The following is an 18,876-nucleotide window of genomic DNA, read 5'->3' as shown; positions in this document are numbered from 1 at the left end:
AGAAGAGTCTGTATGAAGGCTAGGAAAAGAGAAATTCGGTATGGCTTTGGCATTGTCCAAAGGTGTGGCTGTCCTGAACAAGAAACTCCAGGATGTCCTCATGACCCTTTGGTCTCCTAGAACAGCAGTGGGCCCGCGACTATTCTGGCTTGATTGTACTGGCCAGGGTATTAATCTAGCTCCACCCGTTTTGCTTCAACTTGAACCAAACTTCTGATTCACCTCGTTGGATGAGAACTGTTCAATAGGGAGAATGTACTCATTAAACCCAAGTAGCCAGGTCTTCTTCAAAGTCATTGGCTCACAGCAAACAAATAATCTGGGACCATGGTTTTATATCAAAAGACTAAGAAAATTTCAAAGTAGTCTCCACGTCACTCACTTGGGCTCCATCAGTTTGGTGGGAAGGAAGGAGTTACAATCACAGATGATGAACTGTAAAAACAAGATCCATCACTCTAGCTTATTTACCCATGCAAGTCTTAGCATACAATTCGTTACCTCATTCTAGATCACAAACATATAATTCATGGTGAGATGGAGAAAAGGAAAGGATTGCAGGCTAAAGTTTTCAAAGAAGCCTAAATTGTACATCGAAGTATCCACAGAAAAATGTCACGTATCAATTTGTCTTAAAATTTCCAAAGCAGCAGCCACACGTCTCAGAAAGCCATACAGCAGTGTCAGCCATCTTCTGCTTCACTTCAAATCCTACATGAAAGTAGGTCCTTTAAAATAGACTATTGTCAATTATGAGCTATACCTCTGTCAGATGCAACTAACCTTCGTTAATTGTGGCAGTTAGGAGGTTCTATAAAGTGTCACTAACAGTGTATTAGCAAATACTGAATCAGTGCTCCTAGGGGAGATAGGCACCTGTAAGCCGGCCGCATTTTCAACAATCAACAGATCCTTGTTATGTGTTCCTGCTTTAAGACACTTCATTCACTATATAGTTAACCTTGAACTCACAGCGAATGGCTCTGTAACTCATAAAGCTTACCTACCTTCCTGTACTTAAGGACACCAGACAGCACCTCACCACTATGCTTAGGGGCCATTTAAATAGCAAAATCACCAATGGGCACAAAAGTGTCAGTAACCGGGCACTAAATAGACCTCAAAAAGCAGACCTGTTTATGGTATGAAAGTTGACAAAAAGTTAGAAGGCTTATTCAACCTCAGCTGGGAATAGGTTTCTGGTAATTCAAAAAATTTTCATGGCCATGTTGGCAAATGACTGAAAGCACAGGAGTTGATTTTTTGGGCTACAAGTAACCGTTAGTACATGATATTTGCAAATAAATACCTAACGGAATAACGATCAACTATTATTTTTTCCTAATTCCTACAAGCAGATCAAAAATGTCTACACTTTTGTTGGTTTCTGTCTCCAGTCAGGACATCTGAGACCTTTCAAAAACAGATGGGGATATCTTATCACACAAGAAATTCCAACTACGCAATATACAAAGAAAGCTACGGTCTATGCAAATATCTGCTACTTTAGATTTTGGAATGGGTAAGTGTGGGATTTTTATAGATACAACTTCCAAGGTGTCTCTTAAGTCTGCTCTTTTAAATCTCAAAACTTGACCATTCTGTATTCAAATTTAACAAAGGTATTGTATTTCTCTCTTCCTAAACTTTGAGAACAGCTTTCGTGGCAACTCGGAATCTAAATGAACTATCCAGCCTCTTAGAGGTAAGTGTATGGTCAGGCAAAACAGAATAAGGAGAATGCCTACTGGGTGTATGTATTTAAGCCATGGGAGTAGGCAGGGGTTAATGTGTGTATCGAGTTTCAAAAGCAGCTGAGGTGAAAAGCCTTCAAAGCTTCATCATGCAAAAGACACTGTCGTAACCATGGTTTTTATTTGGATTCATTTATTTGCTCCTAAAGAGCTGGTGTTGAGATTCAGATCGTCAGATGTGCAACTTAGAAAGCGAACTTTGGCAGAAGTATGTGTAGAGAATGGAACAGAGATTAAAACTAGACCATTCTCAAAAGTGTATTTAAACTGCCAGGGTCTTTTTTTATGCAGGTTGACCGGGGGTCCTGGCCCCCATCTTCTAAACCCATCCCCCAGAGGTAGAACCCCCAAATACTGATTTTTCCACAAGTACTTTAGGTGACAAGAGTTTAAGGCATGAAGTCACAATCAGCAACTTAACAAAGTTACCCTCACTTTGTCACTGCTGTTGCTGTTTTACACCATATAAATGAGGGTTTAAGCTGATTATCTTTCCAGCTTAGACACCTTACTAGTCATAAACTGGCATCATCTCAAAAAATGTTCGTCATTTAATGACAGACATACGTTGGCTCAAGAATTCACATGGAAATGTAAAAACACATTAGGGATATTCTTCTGGCTCTTTCTCATAAAACTAGGATACCCTTGAACTTAACAGCACGGGTTAAGAGGTTCACGGAAGAGGTTCTTCTGCCAATCCCAGCTTATCACCTATTTGCGCAAGCCAATTACAAAGAAATAAAATAGCATAACACCACTGTGCACTGTTTAAGGAATTTTTATTAAAGCAAGAATTTTATAATCCAAATTACGTTTCCTTGCTCAGTTATCAATTCTGTTATTTAAAACAGAAGTGACATTCTGAGCTATTCCACAGTAAAGAATTACAAAATTAAAGAAAGGAATGCTTTAAATTTTTGTACTTTGCTGAAAATTCTTTTTCCCAGGGTCTATAAAACATTAATTTGTTTTTATATTTTACTATTTTTTTGTGGTTTTTTTTTTTTGTTGTTTTTAAATCAATAAGTAATCTAGGACTAGCATTATGTTTGCTAGACCTGGCATTTGCTCGGTACATAAGGTTCAAAGTTTCCTTTCCTTTTTTTATTTATTTTCTATTTTGCAATGTTTTTTTTCCATAATGTTTAAGTTTTTCGATGTTTAGATATTTTTCTTCGGTGAAGCACGAGTTTCTTTTCGTGGTCCCTGATCAATCTGTGAATGCAGGGAAAAAAAAATTATGATCATCAGACTTGCCAGGCTAGTATTTAATCATTCCAGTTGCTAAAATAAAAGTAAACAATCCTTATAAAGTGATAATAGCTGCTAGTTATTGCGATTATATTCCAGTATGCAAATGTACCAAATGTAGCGCTGTGCAAATTTCAAGTACACAGCATGCTAATGGCAAATACCAGCAACAAAAGAAGATAACCAATACTGGTACCTGTCAACAGCAAATTGAAAGCCCATGGCCAACTTCAGTGTGCAGCCTGTTTCTGTAAAGTCTTATTGGAACACAGCTGCAACTATCTGTTTACATCAGGTCTACGAGCTCTTTCACATTAACACTGTAACAGAGTAACTGCAACAGACAACACGGCCCACAAGGCCTAAAATATTTCCTTTCTGGTCCTTTACAGGAAAACGTCCGCCAATCTCCGGTCTGGGCTACACAGCCACATCACCCTGTTTCTTAAAGTAAAGAAGGGCACTAGTAGAGGCCGGGGGCAACTGTCCTTGCTGCAACTCAAGAAAAGGTGTAAGCTATGAAAAGTCCTCTGCGAGTAAGTACACAGAAAGCCCAGCCCATTCAATCAGTAATTCAAATACACAATGTCTGACAGTGTTTGAAAAAATTCAAGTCAATACCAGGCTAACAAGTAAACTAAAATCTCCTTTAGTTTCTATTTCTACTTCTCTTTAAAAAGTCAGCAATAGGTTTGGAATACTGGTAAAAACAAATTTTTGCGACGTTTCAAAACCTACTCAAACTGGTAAGAGATAAGGAAATCAGTATGAAACTCCCCAGGGAGTAATGCTCACTTTAAACAGTTGGAACACCAGTGGCACTGTTAACTGCTTTCTGGGCAGCCTCTTTCGCTTGGTGGGCTTGTAGTACGGCTACAGCTTCATCAACCTAAAGAACAAATTGGCTCTGTGAAGGAGTCACTGGAAGAAGTTCCAATTCACAACATGTAAATGTCCAAAGGCAAACCAAACTCTTCCTCAGAGGAAAGTGGAAGGAACTGCTTTCCAGAACACATTTCAACTGTATCCATATCCTTTGGGGTTACAATCCACCACCGTCCTGGAATCATGAACCCTCTTGCGCTTCTCACGCTCTCCTCACCAAAACGCCCCCAAAGTTGAGAAACATTGGCAAACATGTCTTTCTTCACTAAGAAAACAGCACAGCCAAGAGAGCATGGATGCTGGATGTGAAACCAAGCTCTGCCATGGACTAGCTATGTGAACAAAGGGCAGAATTTCCAAACTGTTTCCCCATGTACAGTAAAAATGGGGATGACGGAACCACAGGTGGTTATCAGGATTTACATTTGTAATAAAACTTAGAACTGTGCGTGGCTTGTATAAAGCCCTTATTAATGTTCAAGTTTCTATAAAAAGCCCTGGAATACACTGTATAAGAAGCTGCTAGATAAATGATGAATTTAAATTACTTTAGAACGGAGAGACTCTGGAGACTCAAGCATATGAAGAAGTTCTGAATTATCAATCTCCAACAACATGCCAGTGATTTTACCAGCAAGAGTAGGGTGCATGGCTTGAATTAGAGGAAAGAGCCGCTCACCTAGGAACAAAAACATAAATTCCTTTCATCAGAAGAATAAAGCCATCTGCCAATATTAAAACTGGGTTGAAGAACCTTACTTTTGGATATAGCAAATAAATGCTAACCCCAAATCCACCATTTTGATACTGTTATCAAACAGATCAAGCTCTACCCCAAGGCAATTAAGTTGTTAAATGTGTGCTCAGTTTTTTTTCCATTTAGTTCAAATTCCCTGTCCCCAAAATGTCATGGGATCCATGGCAAGTAACACCCTATTATCCTATTCGTCAAAAGCAAAACACTTAATTAAAAGCCTGGAAAGCTATCAAGAAGTTTGGTAGACACACCAAGTCAAACCAATCCCACCACCTTCACTGCCATTTTTAGGTGCAAAGCAGGTCTCTGAGTATCTCCCTCCTCTCTTCTAGCCAGTCTTTCTGTCACTAAGTGGGACAAAGGCACTTACCCAACATTTGCTTTTGCTCTTGAGGAGGGGCAGATGCCAACATGGAAGCAGTCAAAGGCTCCTGACCTTGTACATGGACAGCAGGCTAGAAAAACAGGAAAATTCCGAATTTAAAGTACAGAAGTGATGGCACATAAAAACACTGATCACCAGAAAATCCCAAAATGATGAAGACTGCATTCTAAACATGAATAGGAGAGGCTGAGTGAATCAGCAATACAGCCCAAGTGTTATAACCACACAGGTTACTTCCTTCTCTACCTGGAATATTCTTTTGAGCTCTGTTTCTATTACACTCAATGACAGTTGACAATTTTTGTCTCAGGGTCGAAAAAAGGGGGTGAGCCAAATCTCACAGACCAATCTTTATTTCGCCTTTTCTCCCTTAGGACTATGCCTAACAAAGCTCTCAAACCACATAAGTGGGTCAAGATAAGGGATGCTGAACGCTTGTCTAACTCCCACAGTATAGGGCAAATAAGACGTTTTTTCACACGGCCAATTAACGGGACACCAATTAACAAGACATTCTGGACACCTCAAGCTCTCATGATCCAGCTGTCATATTTCTTTAACTGCAACCAAGGCCCGTCCTCTCGGGAAGAACTCGAAGACCCACCTGCTGCATGGTAACTTGCGGCTGTGCATTCAGATGCTGCTGCGGATTGCGGACCCCGGCGGCGTACTTATACTGTGGAACGGTGCGGACCGCAGGAGTGGCTGCAGCGGCAGCAGCTGCAGGACGTGGACCCATCGTCTGTGTTGACGTGTTAGCTAAAAAATGAACATGCGGGTCTGCACTTTGACCGTGCTTTCAAAGCGGAAATCCATTTTTACAGGAAGTGTTCCGACTTACCAACACGCTGTGTGGACATGACTCGTGGAACCTGTGAAGAAGCTGGTCTCATAGTACTAAATGGTGGTCTAGGAGCGGCTGGGCGGATAGCACCGGGCATATTTTGGAATGCTGCATTTGAAGATACACACGTTAACTGGGAAAAAACTCACCTAAAGCATTAAAAAACTCACGCTTTTTTAGAGTGGAGGTTTGAACAAAAGGATAAAAATGACTAAATAGAACTACCATGTTTTAAAGCTTAGTCTCTCACCTGCCACTTGCCCGGAGAATGAGTCCATAAAAAAATTCATTCGTGTAAGAATAAGTACTTGATACACAAACCTGGTTCCAAGTGCTCCTGCGATGCAGCCCTGGTCCACAGGGCAAGGCTCAAAATGCCAGGACGCTGATCCTCGCACATTGGAACAAGGTCTTTTAAAATTACTGCCTAACCAAATGTGAAATTAAGAGTTGGATCCATTCCCAAACTTGTCATAAAGGAAAATCAAATCAGCACAGAATTTACTGCCTCCGTAAGACAGGAAGGGGGAGGCATTTTAGGATTTTGCTTAAAAAAGCAAGAAACAAAAAACGCTAGGATCCCCAAAATGAACACCCATGACCCTAAATTATAAAAAAAAGTCAATATACCGTTGAAACAGAACAGCTTATTTGTCTCACACTTTTAGTCCAAACAATTCACAACCATACTTAAAACAAAAGGCTTACGATGAGGTCTGGCACCCTGAGCAGTCCAGCGAGGACTTGGTCTGAGTTGAGCAATCTGGCTAGGAGGGTAGTACGCAGCACGGTTCTGAGTCTGCAGAAAGCAAACACACGCGTCCGGTAAAGAGGCAAGCAAGTGACGCAGCAAGCTCGACACTCTATAATAAACAGTCAGCAAGTCCTTACGCTCTAAGCGTTTTTTTTCAAATGTAATCGGAATTCACATGCCTTTATTTAGGGCAAAGACACTAAACGTGACCAAATATGAAAACCTGCATTAGGTTTTTGTTCTCTTCTGAAACTTACCTGTGGGATAGCTGCCATGAAGTAACCTGAAGGAGGTGCTGGCTGGTAGGGGTTGATTACAGGATTGGGCACAGCTCGGACACTTGCCATTCTCTGCATATACTGGTTAGTGAGGTGAGCCTGGCGCTCTTCTTTGCGCTGAGCTAAAGCTACATACAATGGCTTGGTGGCCACAATTCTACCATTCATTTCTGTAACTGCTTTTGTGGCTTCTTCTGGGGAGGAGAAACATACAAAACCAAACCCTTTGCTGCGACCACCCTCCATCATGACCTATTAGAAGACAAAAAGATTTAAGAAAAAGTTAATTCAAGGATAGAACAGGACGCTAAGAAAAAAGCATTACTAACTTGTCAATTATAGCTACTGACTCAAGTAAACACTGTTAATGCTTTCATTGTTTTCTACAATGTTTCCTTAATACCTAAATATTCAGGGCAAGCTACACGTGGTACACCTCAGCCAAACAAAACAGGAAGTAAAGAGGTGGAGGTAGGACAGCAAATGCGGTAGGATTTCAGATAGTCAATTAAGTATTAGACCTTAAATATTAAGGTTTAAATATCTGAGTAATACATTCAGGGCCTGCTAAATTTAACTCTAGCATCATTAACATTTGACTCAGCAATTCAAGTGGACAACATGCTTTACCATTCTTTGGGTGGGGTGGAGAAGCAGCTGAATCTTAGAAATAGCCACAATTTCAAATAAAAATTTCACATTCAAGGCCAAAAGGGCCATAAATATTGGCTAGAAGGAAGCTTCCAAACACTGCAAAGATGATTTAAAGGAGCAACGAGGAGGCGCAAAGAACTCCTCCTTAGCCCAGCAATAAACACGTTCTACAACTACATTGAGCGGTATCGGGTAGCGTAGGAACACAGTCCAAGGATCTCACACGTAAGGGGAATAAAAGCAAAACACCAAGAAACAAACAAAAAAACTGAGCTCATGGTTGCTAGAAGCAGAGAGGTGGGGGTAGAGGAAATGAAACGAAGAGGTTTTAAAAAGTATAAACTCCCAGCTATAAAATAAGGCCTGGGGATGCAATTAATGTACAGCATGGGGGACTATAGTCAATAGTTCTATGTTACACATTTGAAAGTTCCTGAGAGTAGATCTCAAAAGTTCACATCACGAGAGGAAAAGAATTACGTATAGTGACAAATATTAACTAGATTTATTATGACCGTTTCACAACATACACAAACATCGTCATTATGTTGTATATATTTAATATATGTCAATTCTACCTAAAACAAGATCCTGAAACCTACCCATGCAATTATGGGAATTTAGTGTGTTAAGGTTAACATTTTAAAATAATGAAAAAATGGACCTTGCGTTATTCAATACATGGTACACTGAGAGAAATGAGAAGAATTAAGTCACAACTCTTAATTCATGTCACACTGAAAAATCAAATTGCCAGATTCTGAACATAAAATGTAAACTCTAGGGAAAACAAGATGACAAAAGAACCCAAAGTCCTAAGTGAAAGACTGGAGAGAATATTTGCACTATAAAACAAAATTGACGTAAAATTCTAAGTTTTTTTTTTTTTTTTAATTTTTTTTTTCAACGTTTATTTATTTTTGGGACAGAGAGAGACAGAGCATGAACGGGGGAGGGGCAGAGAGAGAGGGAGACACAGAATCGGAAACAGGCTCCAGGCTCTGAGCCATCAGCCCAGAGCCCGACGCGGGGCTCGAACTCACGGACCGCGAGATCGTGACCTGGCTGAAGTCGGACGCTTAACCGACTGCGCCACCCAGGCGCCCCGTAAAATTCTAAGTTTTTGACACTCCTCCTATATCCCAAAATACAGATGCACAGAACTTTACACACAAAGGAATTCTTGGATCACTGACATCAGAAAAAAAACACCTGGAGCAGAGGTTCTTAAAATCCCGGAATTTAGATTAAAACCACATATTACATATTGCTGTAATTCTTAATTTCTGAGTTCAAGTACATCAATCTTTACTGCTTGGGGGCTTGAAACTGGACTCCCCAGAATGAAGTGTTAATGAATACATATTTCCCCTGTAACAATTATGATTTCCTGATAAATTGCTTTTAAAAAGATATTTAGAGACTGACAAGGCACGTGTGCAGAGGAAGGGAGAGAGAGTCCTAGGCAGGCTCCGTGCTGTCAGTGTGGAGCGTGGTGAGGGGGCTCAACCCCGTGAACCATGAAATCACAACCTGAGCAGAAATCAAGAGTCAGGCGCTTAACCGACTGAGCCACAAAGTTCCCGGTGCCCCTAAACTGCCTTCTTTAACCAGGAAAATAACGAGTTGAACAGAGTATATAGAACTACGTGTATGAATTATGTGAGGATCAATCATGAACTATGGTCAACAAATGTAGCCTTCCCGAGGAAGCATTCAAAACTCACCACCTGCAAAAAATAAACCATCAAGGCTGCATCTACTTCAAATTTGAATATATTTTTGAAGCAATGAGAAACCTGATTTCCAGAAAAATGAAAGCCTGTTTTTTTTTGGAAGAAAAAAAAACCCCATTTGACTGTTCATTTACAAAGTAAGACAAAAATTCCAGTAGGTGTATTAATGTGAAATTTATACATACATATCCACATGCATGGATTTTCCCTAAATGGTAAAAAAGTATCCCTATGCTTTACCTTTGCACTAGTGATTGTACCAAAAGGAGAAAACTCTTTCCGGAGACGTTCATCATCAATACCATCATCAAGATTTTTCACATAAAGGTTAACACCCTAAAAAAAAGAAAAGAGAACTGAAGGAAAAGAAAAAAGGAAACCACAGTGGTACTGAAGCACACTTCCTAGTATTTTATCCCATGTTTCTTCTCCCTTCCCCCCTCTCAAACCCTCCAGTTACCTGGCAGTAACTGACATGAACGTAAACTAGGTTTGCTCATCCCTGTCTTATTTTGCTTGTCAATTAAAAATGAACCTGGTATCTGGTGATCCTATCTTGCTTCATCTGTTCAAATTTGCGCTTAAGTTCCGTCTGCCGTTCCACTTTTTTCTGAGCTCGACCAACGTAAATTTGTTTTCCATTGAGCTCCTTCCCGTTCATCTCATCCACAGCCTTACAGAAATCACAAAAACTTTAATTACTAACTTGCAACGGAGAAAGAGGTTCTTTAACAATACGGAAAATGTTAGGTTATGAAAGCTAAAGGTGGATCTGTCACAAAAACTAAGTGTTGTTTGGGGAAATATCAGTTCCCAATTTATACCCTCAAAACTAATCAAATACAAGTAACTGAAAACAATACATGTAAAATAGCCACCAGAACGCATGTAAATTTCAGCAGCAGAGCAAGGAAATGTGTCATCTCCCTTCTTACTATAAAATACGGGAAACCCACACTGTCTTTAGTTAGTATATTTGAGTCTTACTTTCTGTGCATCTTCATGCCTTTCGAAGCTTACAAATCCAAAACCTTTGGATTTTCCACTTTCATCAGTCATTACTTTCACACTTAAGGCAGGTCCTAAAAAAAGTTTTTAGATGATTCAAAGGTATTTCACACATTTATACATTTCAAATTTCAACACACAAAAACAAAGCCATGAAAAAAATAAAAATTAAAAAAAAAAAGTCTCTTCAAAGACCTTTTATTTGTACTAAGAAGCTAAGTACTCTATTCCCTGAAACACTCATTCCTCCTTCCATTTAAGGAGGTTATGTTTTAGGCAATTGTAAATGAGAGAGATTTTATTTTGTTCGAAACAGATTTGCTTTTTTTTTTTTTTTTAAGCCAACAATTGGTTTTTCTCAACCCTTGGCCCACTTGACTTTCAACTGGGAGTGGAGGGAATACAGGAACCTTTGGAAAGACAGAAATCACTTGGGAGAAGGTGGCACGTTTTTGATGACACATGGCCCCCGTCCGCCCAAGTGAAAGACACTTAACTGAGGTGGGTGTTATCTCAGCCTGGGAGATGGGGCCAAAAAAAGGTTTAAAATCACATCTGATTACAGAGAATATGGAACAGCTACGGGCACAGGTAGATTGTTTCCTTTAAGGTACCTCTGGTCCTAATGCTGTACTTCCAATCTCTGCTTTGAGAAATAGCCAAGAAAATTATTTGACAAATTTACGTATTGGTGGTCACCTCACATTAATTTGGCATAACTGGCTAATAATATCCAACTTAAGAAACAGCTTCTAATTAAAAAAGACAGATGAAACATACAAAACCATTCACTAAAGAGAATTTAAAGATGCAAGACACAATTTACCTTTGTGCAAAAGGACAAGTTTTTTGCTCAAAGGAGCAGTGGGTTCAATGTGGCATGCTAGATCGGCAATAAAAAATTACATTTCCTAATTCTGTATCATTTGAGGTGCTCAAAAAAAAAAGCCACCTATTTAATAAGTTCAACAAATGATAAGGAAAAGCAAATCACCTGCAAAAGCATTCAATTTAAAGTCCATCCTCTGATCAGTCACACAACTATCTAAAGTGAGGCTGGTTACACTTCGCTGACTTAAAATTTAATGAAGTTAATTTTGAAAAGCAAGGAACAAATAGTTTAAGATCCCATGGATTCAGAAGGCCATCCCAAGGAGATATCACGGGAAAATCAGGATCTCTGGCTTTGTCTTTGAATGTCATGGTTTCAAATTGCTCAAACACGAGGCTTTTAAGACTGGCCAAATACCCTAAAGCTGGCCAGCTTTCCTGTCCCCTAACTAAGGACTGCATTCTGACCTAAGTTGGCTGTGTCGTGTGCATGCCTCTGATGAGATGGGATCTGTACGTGCATAAATCCAGCACAACTTCTTACTGTAGCATAACCTTTTAAACTCTGTTCCAATTATGCAGTCACACCTTACTGTGCTAATAACAACACTAGTAACCTTTATTTATATATACTACTTTGTAGTATAATTGACTATCAGTAGTTTGATCCACATAATGACAGTTATTTTTAAGTACCATATTAAGTTTCATTTCATTTACTTTAGTATAAAGTATTAGCCAAAACTAATGTTGAGCAATTACTCAGAACTTTGAGTGTAAAAATTTAATTCAGACACATTACCAAACTTGCCAAAGAGATCCTTAAGGCGCTCATCATCCATATCTTCTCCAAAATTCTTGATGTAAACATTGGTGAACTCTTTTGCCCTAGCTCCGAGTTCTGCTTCTCGTTCTTTACGAGACTTAAATCGTCCAACAAATCTAATAAAATATGTAAGGACTATAAAATTAGGTTCTATTTTATTAAGTTCAGATTAATTAAGCCTGATGGTTGATTTTGTAATTGTTACTGATAATTTCAGAATCTCTAATAAAGAGCACACGATAAAACAAGAAGTGCCTTAAGTGAAAAAAAATGGAAGCATAAAAGAACAAACCTCTTAACTACAATAAAAAAGGAAGCATTTTTCTTCATACACACTCCTCTCCCTTCCTTCTAGCTAACCCAGGGTTAAAGAGATCATGCCTAGCAATATAAAGGAGTGGGGGGTAACACATGCACCACACCAAGGAAAAGACCTAAAACCTTTCGTCAATGCTATTTCCAAGTGGCCCCTGCGCATTTTTTGTAATCTCCTAAAATGGAAAATTTATACTTCTGAATTTTGTACTCTTAACACCTAACACCTTCGCAAATTTTCTTTGCAGCATTATCGACTGAATGTTTTAAAATTTTAGTTTTCCCTAAAAGTAGGGCATGTCCTTAAAGAATATTGTGATAGACACCAAAGTAAAAAGCCATCTCCCATTAATACCACCCAAATTATGACTGACTTAGTCCCTAAGTCCTTTTGTTTTAATGGACATACCTGTGACTTTGTTCCTTAACCTTCCCCACCCCACTCATTCGGCAGTGCTTCTCCTTGCTATCAGTTTTACAAACACTCCCAACAGGAGCATAATACTCCACTGCGGACATCACAACTTTCTGCTTTTGTAAATAATGCTGGAACTTAATGAGCCTTTCTGTTATTTCTTAGGATAGATTTGCAGCAATCGCAGTAGTTCAAAAAGCCTATAAGTGACCTTAAGTTTACATACACAAACGGTTTTCCAAAAGGATTACTTCACACTCAAAAGAGCAATAAATTATTGAATCTAGACCCCCACCGATGCTGGACATTCTTCTTCCCACCCCCCCCCCCCCAAGCATGTGGACAAACTGTAAGATTTTTATCTTCTAATACTAATGATGCTAAATATTTCTCTCATTTAAAGATGTTCTACTTCAAAAATAAATAAAGATGCGCTACTTCTAAGAATCAGCCTTTGTAAATTGTTCATATCGAGCAACTGCTGGTTTCTTAGACTTATATGGGTTCTTTACACCTTACAAAGTCTTTCCTTAATCATGCAGGGACACAACATTCAAATAGGTAACACCATGTGCATCACATGCATGATCCCTTCATGTACAGACTGACCATACCACTTGACGAGGTGACCACATTTTAAGAGTGATGCAGTTTAAGGTGTTCTAAGAACAACCAGACCCAATATGCATGCTATCACTGCAGTTTACACAGCAACGTGAACTCAGATCATTTACAGTATGGCCTTACAGTTGAATTTGCCTGGATAATTAAACAAAATCGACTGGCGTTGAGGATAAAAAATTTAAGATGTAATTTCTTTGGGCTCACAAAATCTGCAATTTTAACCTGCAGCAAAAATAGTCTCAGAGGTTTTATCAGTGCCATTGTATAAAAAGTTAGCAACTTTTAAAAACAAGTTTATTTTCAGGAATGATTAGTTATGAAGATTTCTGGTTTAATTCCACTTTATCTTTAGATGGGTGGGGGGGGGTCACAAGGTTAAAAAAAACAAACCAAAAAGCCCCCCAAAACCCAAACCTTTAAACTTCATCAATAAATTATAGTAGTAAGGCCAAGTAAAGAGCCAACTTAAGCTCTGAATTTAGACCACTGGGTTTGTATCCCAGCTCATCTGTCAAACCAGCAGGTTAACACAGGCAAATTATTTCAGCCTCAGTTTCCTCAAATGTAAAATGGGTCAATGATCACCTCAGGAATTATGATTAAGTTTCTGTTTGGATTCCTAGTTTTTTCACTATGCACTTATTCTGAAAAAGTTTCTTATCTCAGTGTACCTATCTTCATTTTCTTTTTGGCTTGAATGCTGACCAATCACATTAATTCACCGTTATTTGTATGTTACAACAAATCAGAAAAGACAATTACAAAACCTACCAAGATGTGGTTTATTAACTTTCACTCCAGCTCTAGCTCTTTAAGAACACAAATATACTAACTTGTAAGATGAATTGAACTATTAAAAACAGATTTGAAATATGATTAACTATTTATACTTACACTTTGCGATCATTTAGAAGCATCCCATTCATTTTTTCAATAGCTCTTTCAGCTGCTTCCTGTGTCTCAAAATGTACAAATCCATAACCTTTGGAACCATTTTCATCACAAACCACCTAGGGAAAAACGGATACCAATTTTTCATTACTTGCTATTGATATAGCATTTTTTTCCCCGGTGTTCAGAGAGAACTTGTCAGCCTCCTAGCCTGGGTTATTCGGGAAATAAAGCTACCTATGTAGTATGGTTGCTCTTTTATTTTAAGGAATAAACTACAAGAAGCTAAAACACTGTAAATGTTTACCTGTCAGTTTGGCTTACCTTACATGAAAGGATGTTACCAAAAGCAGAAAATGTATCATACAGTGCTTTATTATCAATGGATTTGTCCAAATTTTTAATGAATATGTTGCCCACTCCACTTTTGCGAAGTGATGGATCACGCTGAGACCACATGATGCGTACTGGCTTGCCCTTTATAACATCAAAATTCATGGTGTCCAAAGCACGCTCCGCTGCAGGAAAGACATGTTCAGAGTGAATATTACTTCGAAACATTTTCAGGCTACGAAAAATTATATAAATCATTGTGGGGGGGGGCAGTGCCTCTACTTCTTTAAACTTCAAGATGGCTGGACCTTACCTCACACTGGTCTAGATTTAAATTATATAAGGCAAAAAAAAGAATTATCAGAAATTTCCCATCTCCCATGTTAATAGATGACCTATCACTAATAAGGTATTTCTGAAACAATTTTTAACTGCCATAATTTAAAATCACCTTTTTGTTCCTAGTCAATATAAAACCACGATACCTCCACATACAATCTACTTAATAAGCAATATAAAAGATACTAGGCAATTATAAATTATCCAGACTCAACAGTTTTTAGATTTTCAAGCATTTCAATGCCTTCCCTTATTGTCAAAATCAATCTTTAAGTTGCTTACCACAGCCAATATTATATAAAAATTAGTCCATCAAAAAAAAAAAATTCCTGGATGGGGGGGGTAGGTGTGATTTCAGGAAATCATGGCCCAACCTCCTATTGCCACATTAAAAAAAAAAAAAAGCTACATCCATTCAGATCCAGATTTGAATCCATCTTTCAAAAACTAATCCGAAGTTGGGCATACTTGGCTCTATACTGAATACAGAATTTTTGGAATACCAGGTCTACAATATTCACAATTCACTAACACTTTGACACATAAAACCAATTCTTTCTTTAGTCACCGATTTATTAATCATTTAATCCATTATTCCTAGATAGTGCTAGACTATTTCAAAATCTACCCTATGATCTCAGGGTCTTTGAAGGACTGAATTATGTCCACCTCTACCATGAAGCACTTATCGAGACTTTCCATGGAAAAATGTATTCTAAGTAAAAAAAAAAAATTAATCCTAAAAGAAAAAACATAGTCCATCTGAAGTCCTGAAACACCAGTTTCTACAAATTCCATGCCAATGTAACTGTAAAATTATTGAGAGGACAAATTTTCCGGCCACTTCTTTTTATAAATGAAAGCTCCAGTTTCTAGAAGATAGTGACAATCAGCTGTCAGCTCATTATCAATTGACCACACCTACTCAGCTCCCCTAGTTTTTTAGCTGACTTTGCTTGAGCGTCTTTCGAATGAGTCACCTCTTCCTGTTAAATTGGAAACTGGTCACTTTTGGAAGCTATTCTACAAGTTCATCAGTGTTGCAGTAAATAGGAAAAGAAAGAGAAAACCACTGGAATAACTAGAAAGACGGTAATTTGTACTGAAACCAAATAAATGGAAGATGAAAAAATGCTATTTTCTTTTGAGCAGTTACGGTACTGGTCTATGGAATAGACTGAGAATACAGGCAGTGTACTGTAACCATGGTAACCTGAAGTTCAACTTTTCAAATCACAAGAAATTCTAAAAAGTGGGTTTTTTTGTTTTAAAATTGTTAAACTGAGACCAAGTAACAGCCATTTCCAAAACTTACATTTTATGGTCTTTAGGGTTTGTTCAAGTTTTCTCCATGGACTCTAAATTGTGATTACCTGCCCCAAAGTTATTTCCCCTAATTTTTATCTTTCATTCAGTGGCAAACCTTGTCCAGGGTCGGGAAGAATTGTTATGGAGGGGTATTTGGAGCTCCTGCTTACAGAGCCAAAGGGCAGGAAAGCTGCAGTGCAGTTTTACAACTTCTGGCTCTGGGTCACTCCATAATATGCCTACCTCAAATCTTGCTATTACCTTCACTTGGTAAACAGCTGATCATTAAGTAACTTCAGTTCTGAGTGAATAAAATAAAAATTTAAAAGCCAACTCCCTGTAATTTGTATTACTTAACATGTATCCAAGCAGCTTGGGGAAAAAAAACAAATTGGGCCATAGAGTCAACTGAAGCTGACTTTTAGAAGTCAACTTTTAGAAGTCATACATCCAGATATGAAAGAAAATCCTGGTAACTCATCACCACGCCACATTATCTTATCGGTTTGCCAAACTGTTTTTGTGAATGGTTTAACTTCAAAATAAAAATACAAGGTTAGCCACATTTCTCTCCATGAATTTCAATCTTATTCTCATCTGTTATTCTGTGCAATTTCCCATAATGTATGGATATTCTGGACCACTTTAAAACACAAACCTTTACTACCTGAATGCTACTAAGTATAATGGTCCAGTCCACACTACACTTGTAAGTAAACAGTTCACAGCCAAAATTGGTGAATACGTTTTAAGGAAAACCTCTCAAAAGCACAGGAAGAAAAAAACATTCTGAACAAATTACCAGTATTATGAAACTAATTTGGATAAAACATTCAAAATGACCCACACTGCTTGAGCAAACAGTTGATTTCAAAAGGGCCATACTCCGCAACCTCTGCTTCTACCATTCTGCTGTTCGTATTAGAGTGAGAAATGCTTGAACTCGGGGAAACCCCCAAACGCGTGTCTCATCTGGTAATTTACATCTCTAGAGCCACCGGTCACTGACAAGTGATTAAGAACGGATTCAGAAACCCAAGGACCACCACATCACCAAATTAACTTTATTCTAAGGCCCTGTGGCTCCCCCAGGCGATTGGGCCAGTAGCAGAAACAGGCCTCGGGCCTGTGAGGTTACAGGGTTCAACACGTGGTATTTTCGAGCACCGAATCGCACTTCCTGCGGGTCCTGGGGCGCCGGCAAGAGCCCGGGTGGTGGGAGCGCCTTCACCTATTACCGGAGAAGGGGACTCGACTCCCGACGCCCCAGAATCCCGCAGCTACTGGCGGGAGCGCGGTGGAAGAACCCAATCTCACCCAACCTCCCGGCGCGTCATCACCCTAAAGTTTGAGAGCGGCTGAGGCCGAGAAAATGGTCGCAAAGGAGGAAGTGGCCAGGCGTGCGGCTGCCGGCAGCTCGGGTCCCCGCGGGCACCGGGAGCGGGGGTCCCGGCGCCCGAGCCTCTCCCCGCCGGCCGTGGGGGGCTGACATGCCCTCCCGCCCCCCTCCCCCGGGCCCGTCGGCCTAGCCAGCCCGCCGCCGCCTGCGCCTCATGGCCGCCCGCCCGCCCGCCGGGCCCGGCTCTCACCGTCCGCCGGCTGCTGGAAGTTCACATACGCGTAGCCCAAGGAGCGGCGGGTGATCATGTCCCTGCAGACCCGGATGGAGAGGATGGGCCCGGCCGGGCTGAACTTCTCGTAGAGCATCGCCTCGGTCACGTCGGGGTGTAGGTCCCCCACGTAGAGCGAGGCCATGGGGTAGCTGGGGGCGCTGGGGTTCATCTCGGCACGGCTGCCCGCAGGGCCACAGGCCGCGACCTTTCCGTGAGAGGAGGAGAGCGAGTGCTGGGGCCGGGGGCCGGAGCCGGGGGGAGGGGAGCGGGGGCAAGCGCAGAGGGACAAAAATCAACCGGAATCGAAAACTACTCAACGGCCGCAGAACGGGGTCGATCGGCTGCCGCTGGCTGCTGGCTGCTGGCTGCCGGCTGAGGAGCGAGGGTGGCGGTGTCGGGTCCAGGCAGCGGGAAGGCCTCGGTCTCTTGGTTCCTTCTTGGAGCTGCTGCGGGGCCGCGGGCGGGCGGGTCGGTCTCGGCTGCTTCACCGGGTTATTTTATAAAAGAGGAAGAAAAAAAAATAAAAGTCTCCGGCGGGGGAGACGCGGATTTTTTGTTAATTTTTTTTGGGTTTTTTAAAAGATTTTTTTAGATTTTTTTTGGGTTTTTTTAATAATAAATGTGTGTTCCGAGCCCGGAGCACACACTCCGCACTCTCAGCACTAACCGCCGGGGAGAAGGGGAAGCACCGCCTCCTGCACCCTCTACTTATACCCCCCGCCGCACTCGCCCCGCCCCCGCGCGTCTGACGCCAGGGCCCTACGCGAGCGTCAGCGCCGGAGGAGGAGGAGAAAAGGAGGCGAGGGGGAGGAGGGAAAAGAAAACAGGAGGAGGAAAGAGCAGAGAGGAAGGGAGAGGTGGCGGCGGCGGCTGCTGCGGGTGTGGGGGTGGGGCTGGGGCGGAGGGGCGGGGCTTCTGCGCACGCGCCGCGGCCGAGGGGCGGGGCCTGTGCTGCGTAGGGTTCGCGGGGGAGGGGAGGGCTGGCTCGCGAGCGGCTCTCAGAGGAGTCGGGTTGGGACGGCCTCTCTTTCCACACACCCCGCCCCCACCTCCACCCCGGAGAAGCGTTAAC

The 18,876-nt window shown here is 40.8% G+C and overlaps 1 protein-coding gene across 1 annotated transcript; it reads right to left on the bottom strand.

The window, feature by feature from the left end:
* Positions 1-2,519: 2,519 nt before the first annotated feature.
* On the bottom strand, positions 2,520-18,494 carry PABPC1 (poly(A) binding protein cytoplasmic 1). The gene is made up of 15 exons (XM_047088865.1): positions 17,781-18,494; positions 14,536-14,729; positions 14,215-14,330; positions 11,943-12,082; positions 10,289-10,383; positions 9,837-9,974; positions 9,542-9,637; positions 6,891-7,163; positions 6,588-6,678; positions 5,877-5,987; positions 5,640-5,794; positions 5,021-5,105; positions 4,442-4,572; positions 3,804-3,897; positions 2,520-2,972 (listed from the first exon to the last, which is right to left on the bottom strand). The coding sequence occupies exons 1-14, from the start codon at positions 17,971-17,973 to the stop codon at positions 3,805-3,807; spliced, it is 1,911 nt and encodes a 636-aa protein (XP_046944821.1). The 5' UTR covers positions 17,974-18,494; the 3' UTR covers positions 2,520-2,972; position 3,804.
* Positions 18,495-18,876: the final 382 nt, after the last annotated feature.

Source organism: Lynx rufus, unplaced genomic scaffold, assembly GCF_022079265.1.
Source record: "Lynx rufus isolate CCGP_SWC_20201006 ecotype Redwood Valley unplaced genomic scaffold, mLynRuf1.p SCAF_26, whole genome shotgun sequence".
Lineage (NCBI taxonomy): Eukaryota > Metazoa > Chordata > Mammalia > Carnivora > Felidae > Lynx > Lynx rufus.
The sequence above is the reverse complement of the archived record's forward strand: the minus strand, read 5'-3'. Positions and strand labels throughout refer to the sequence as shown.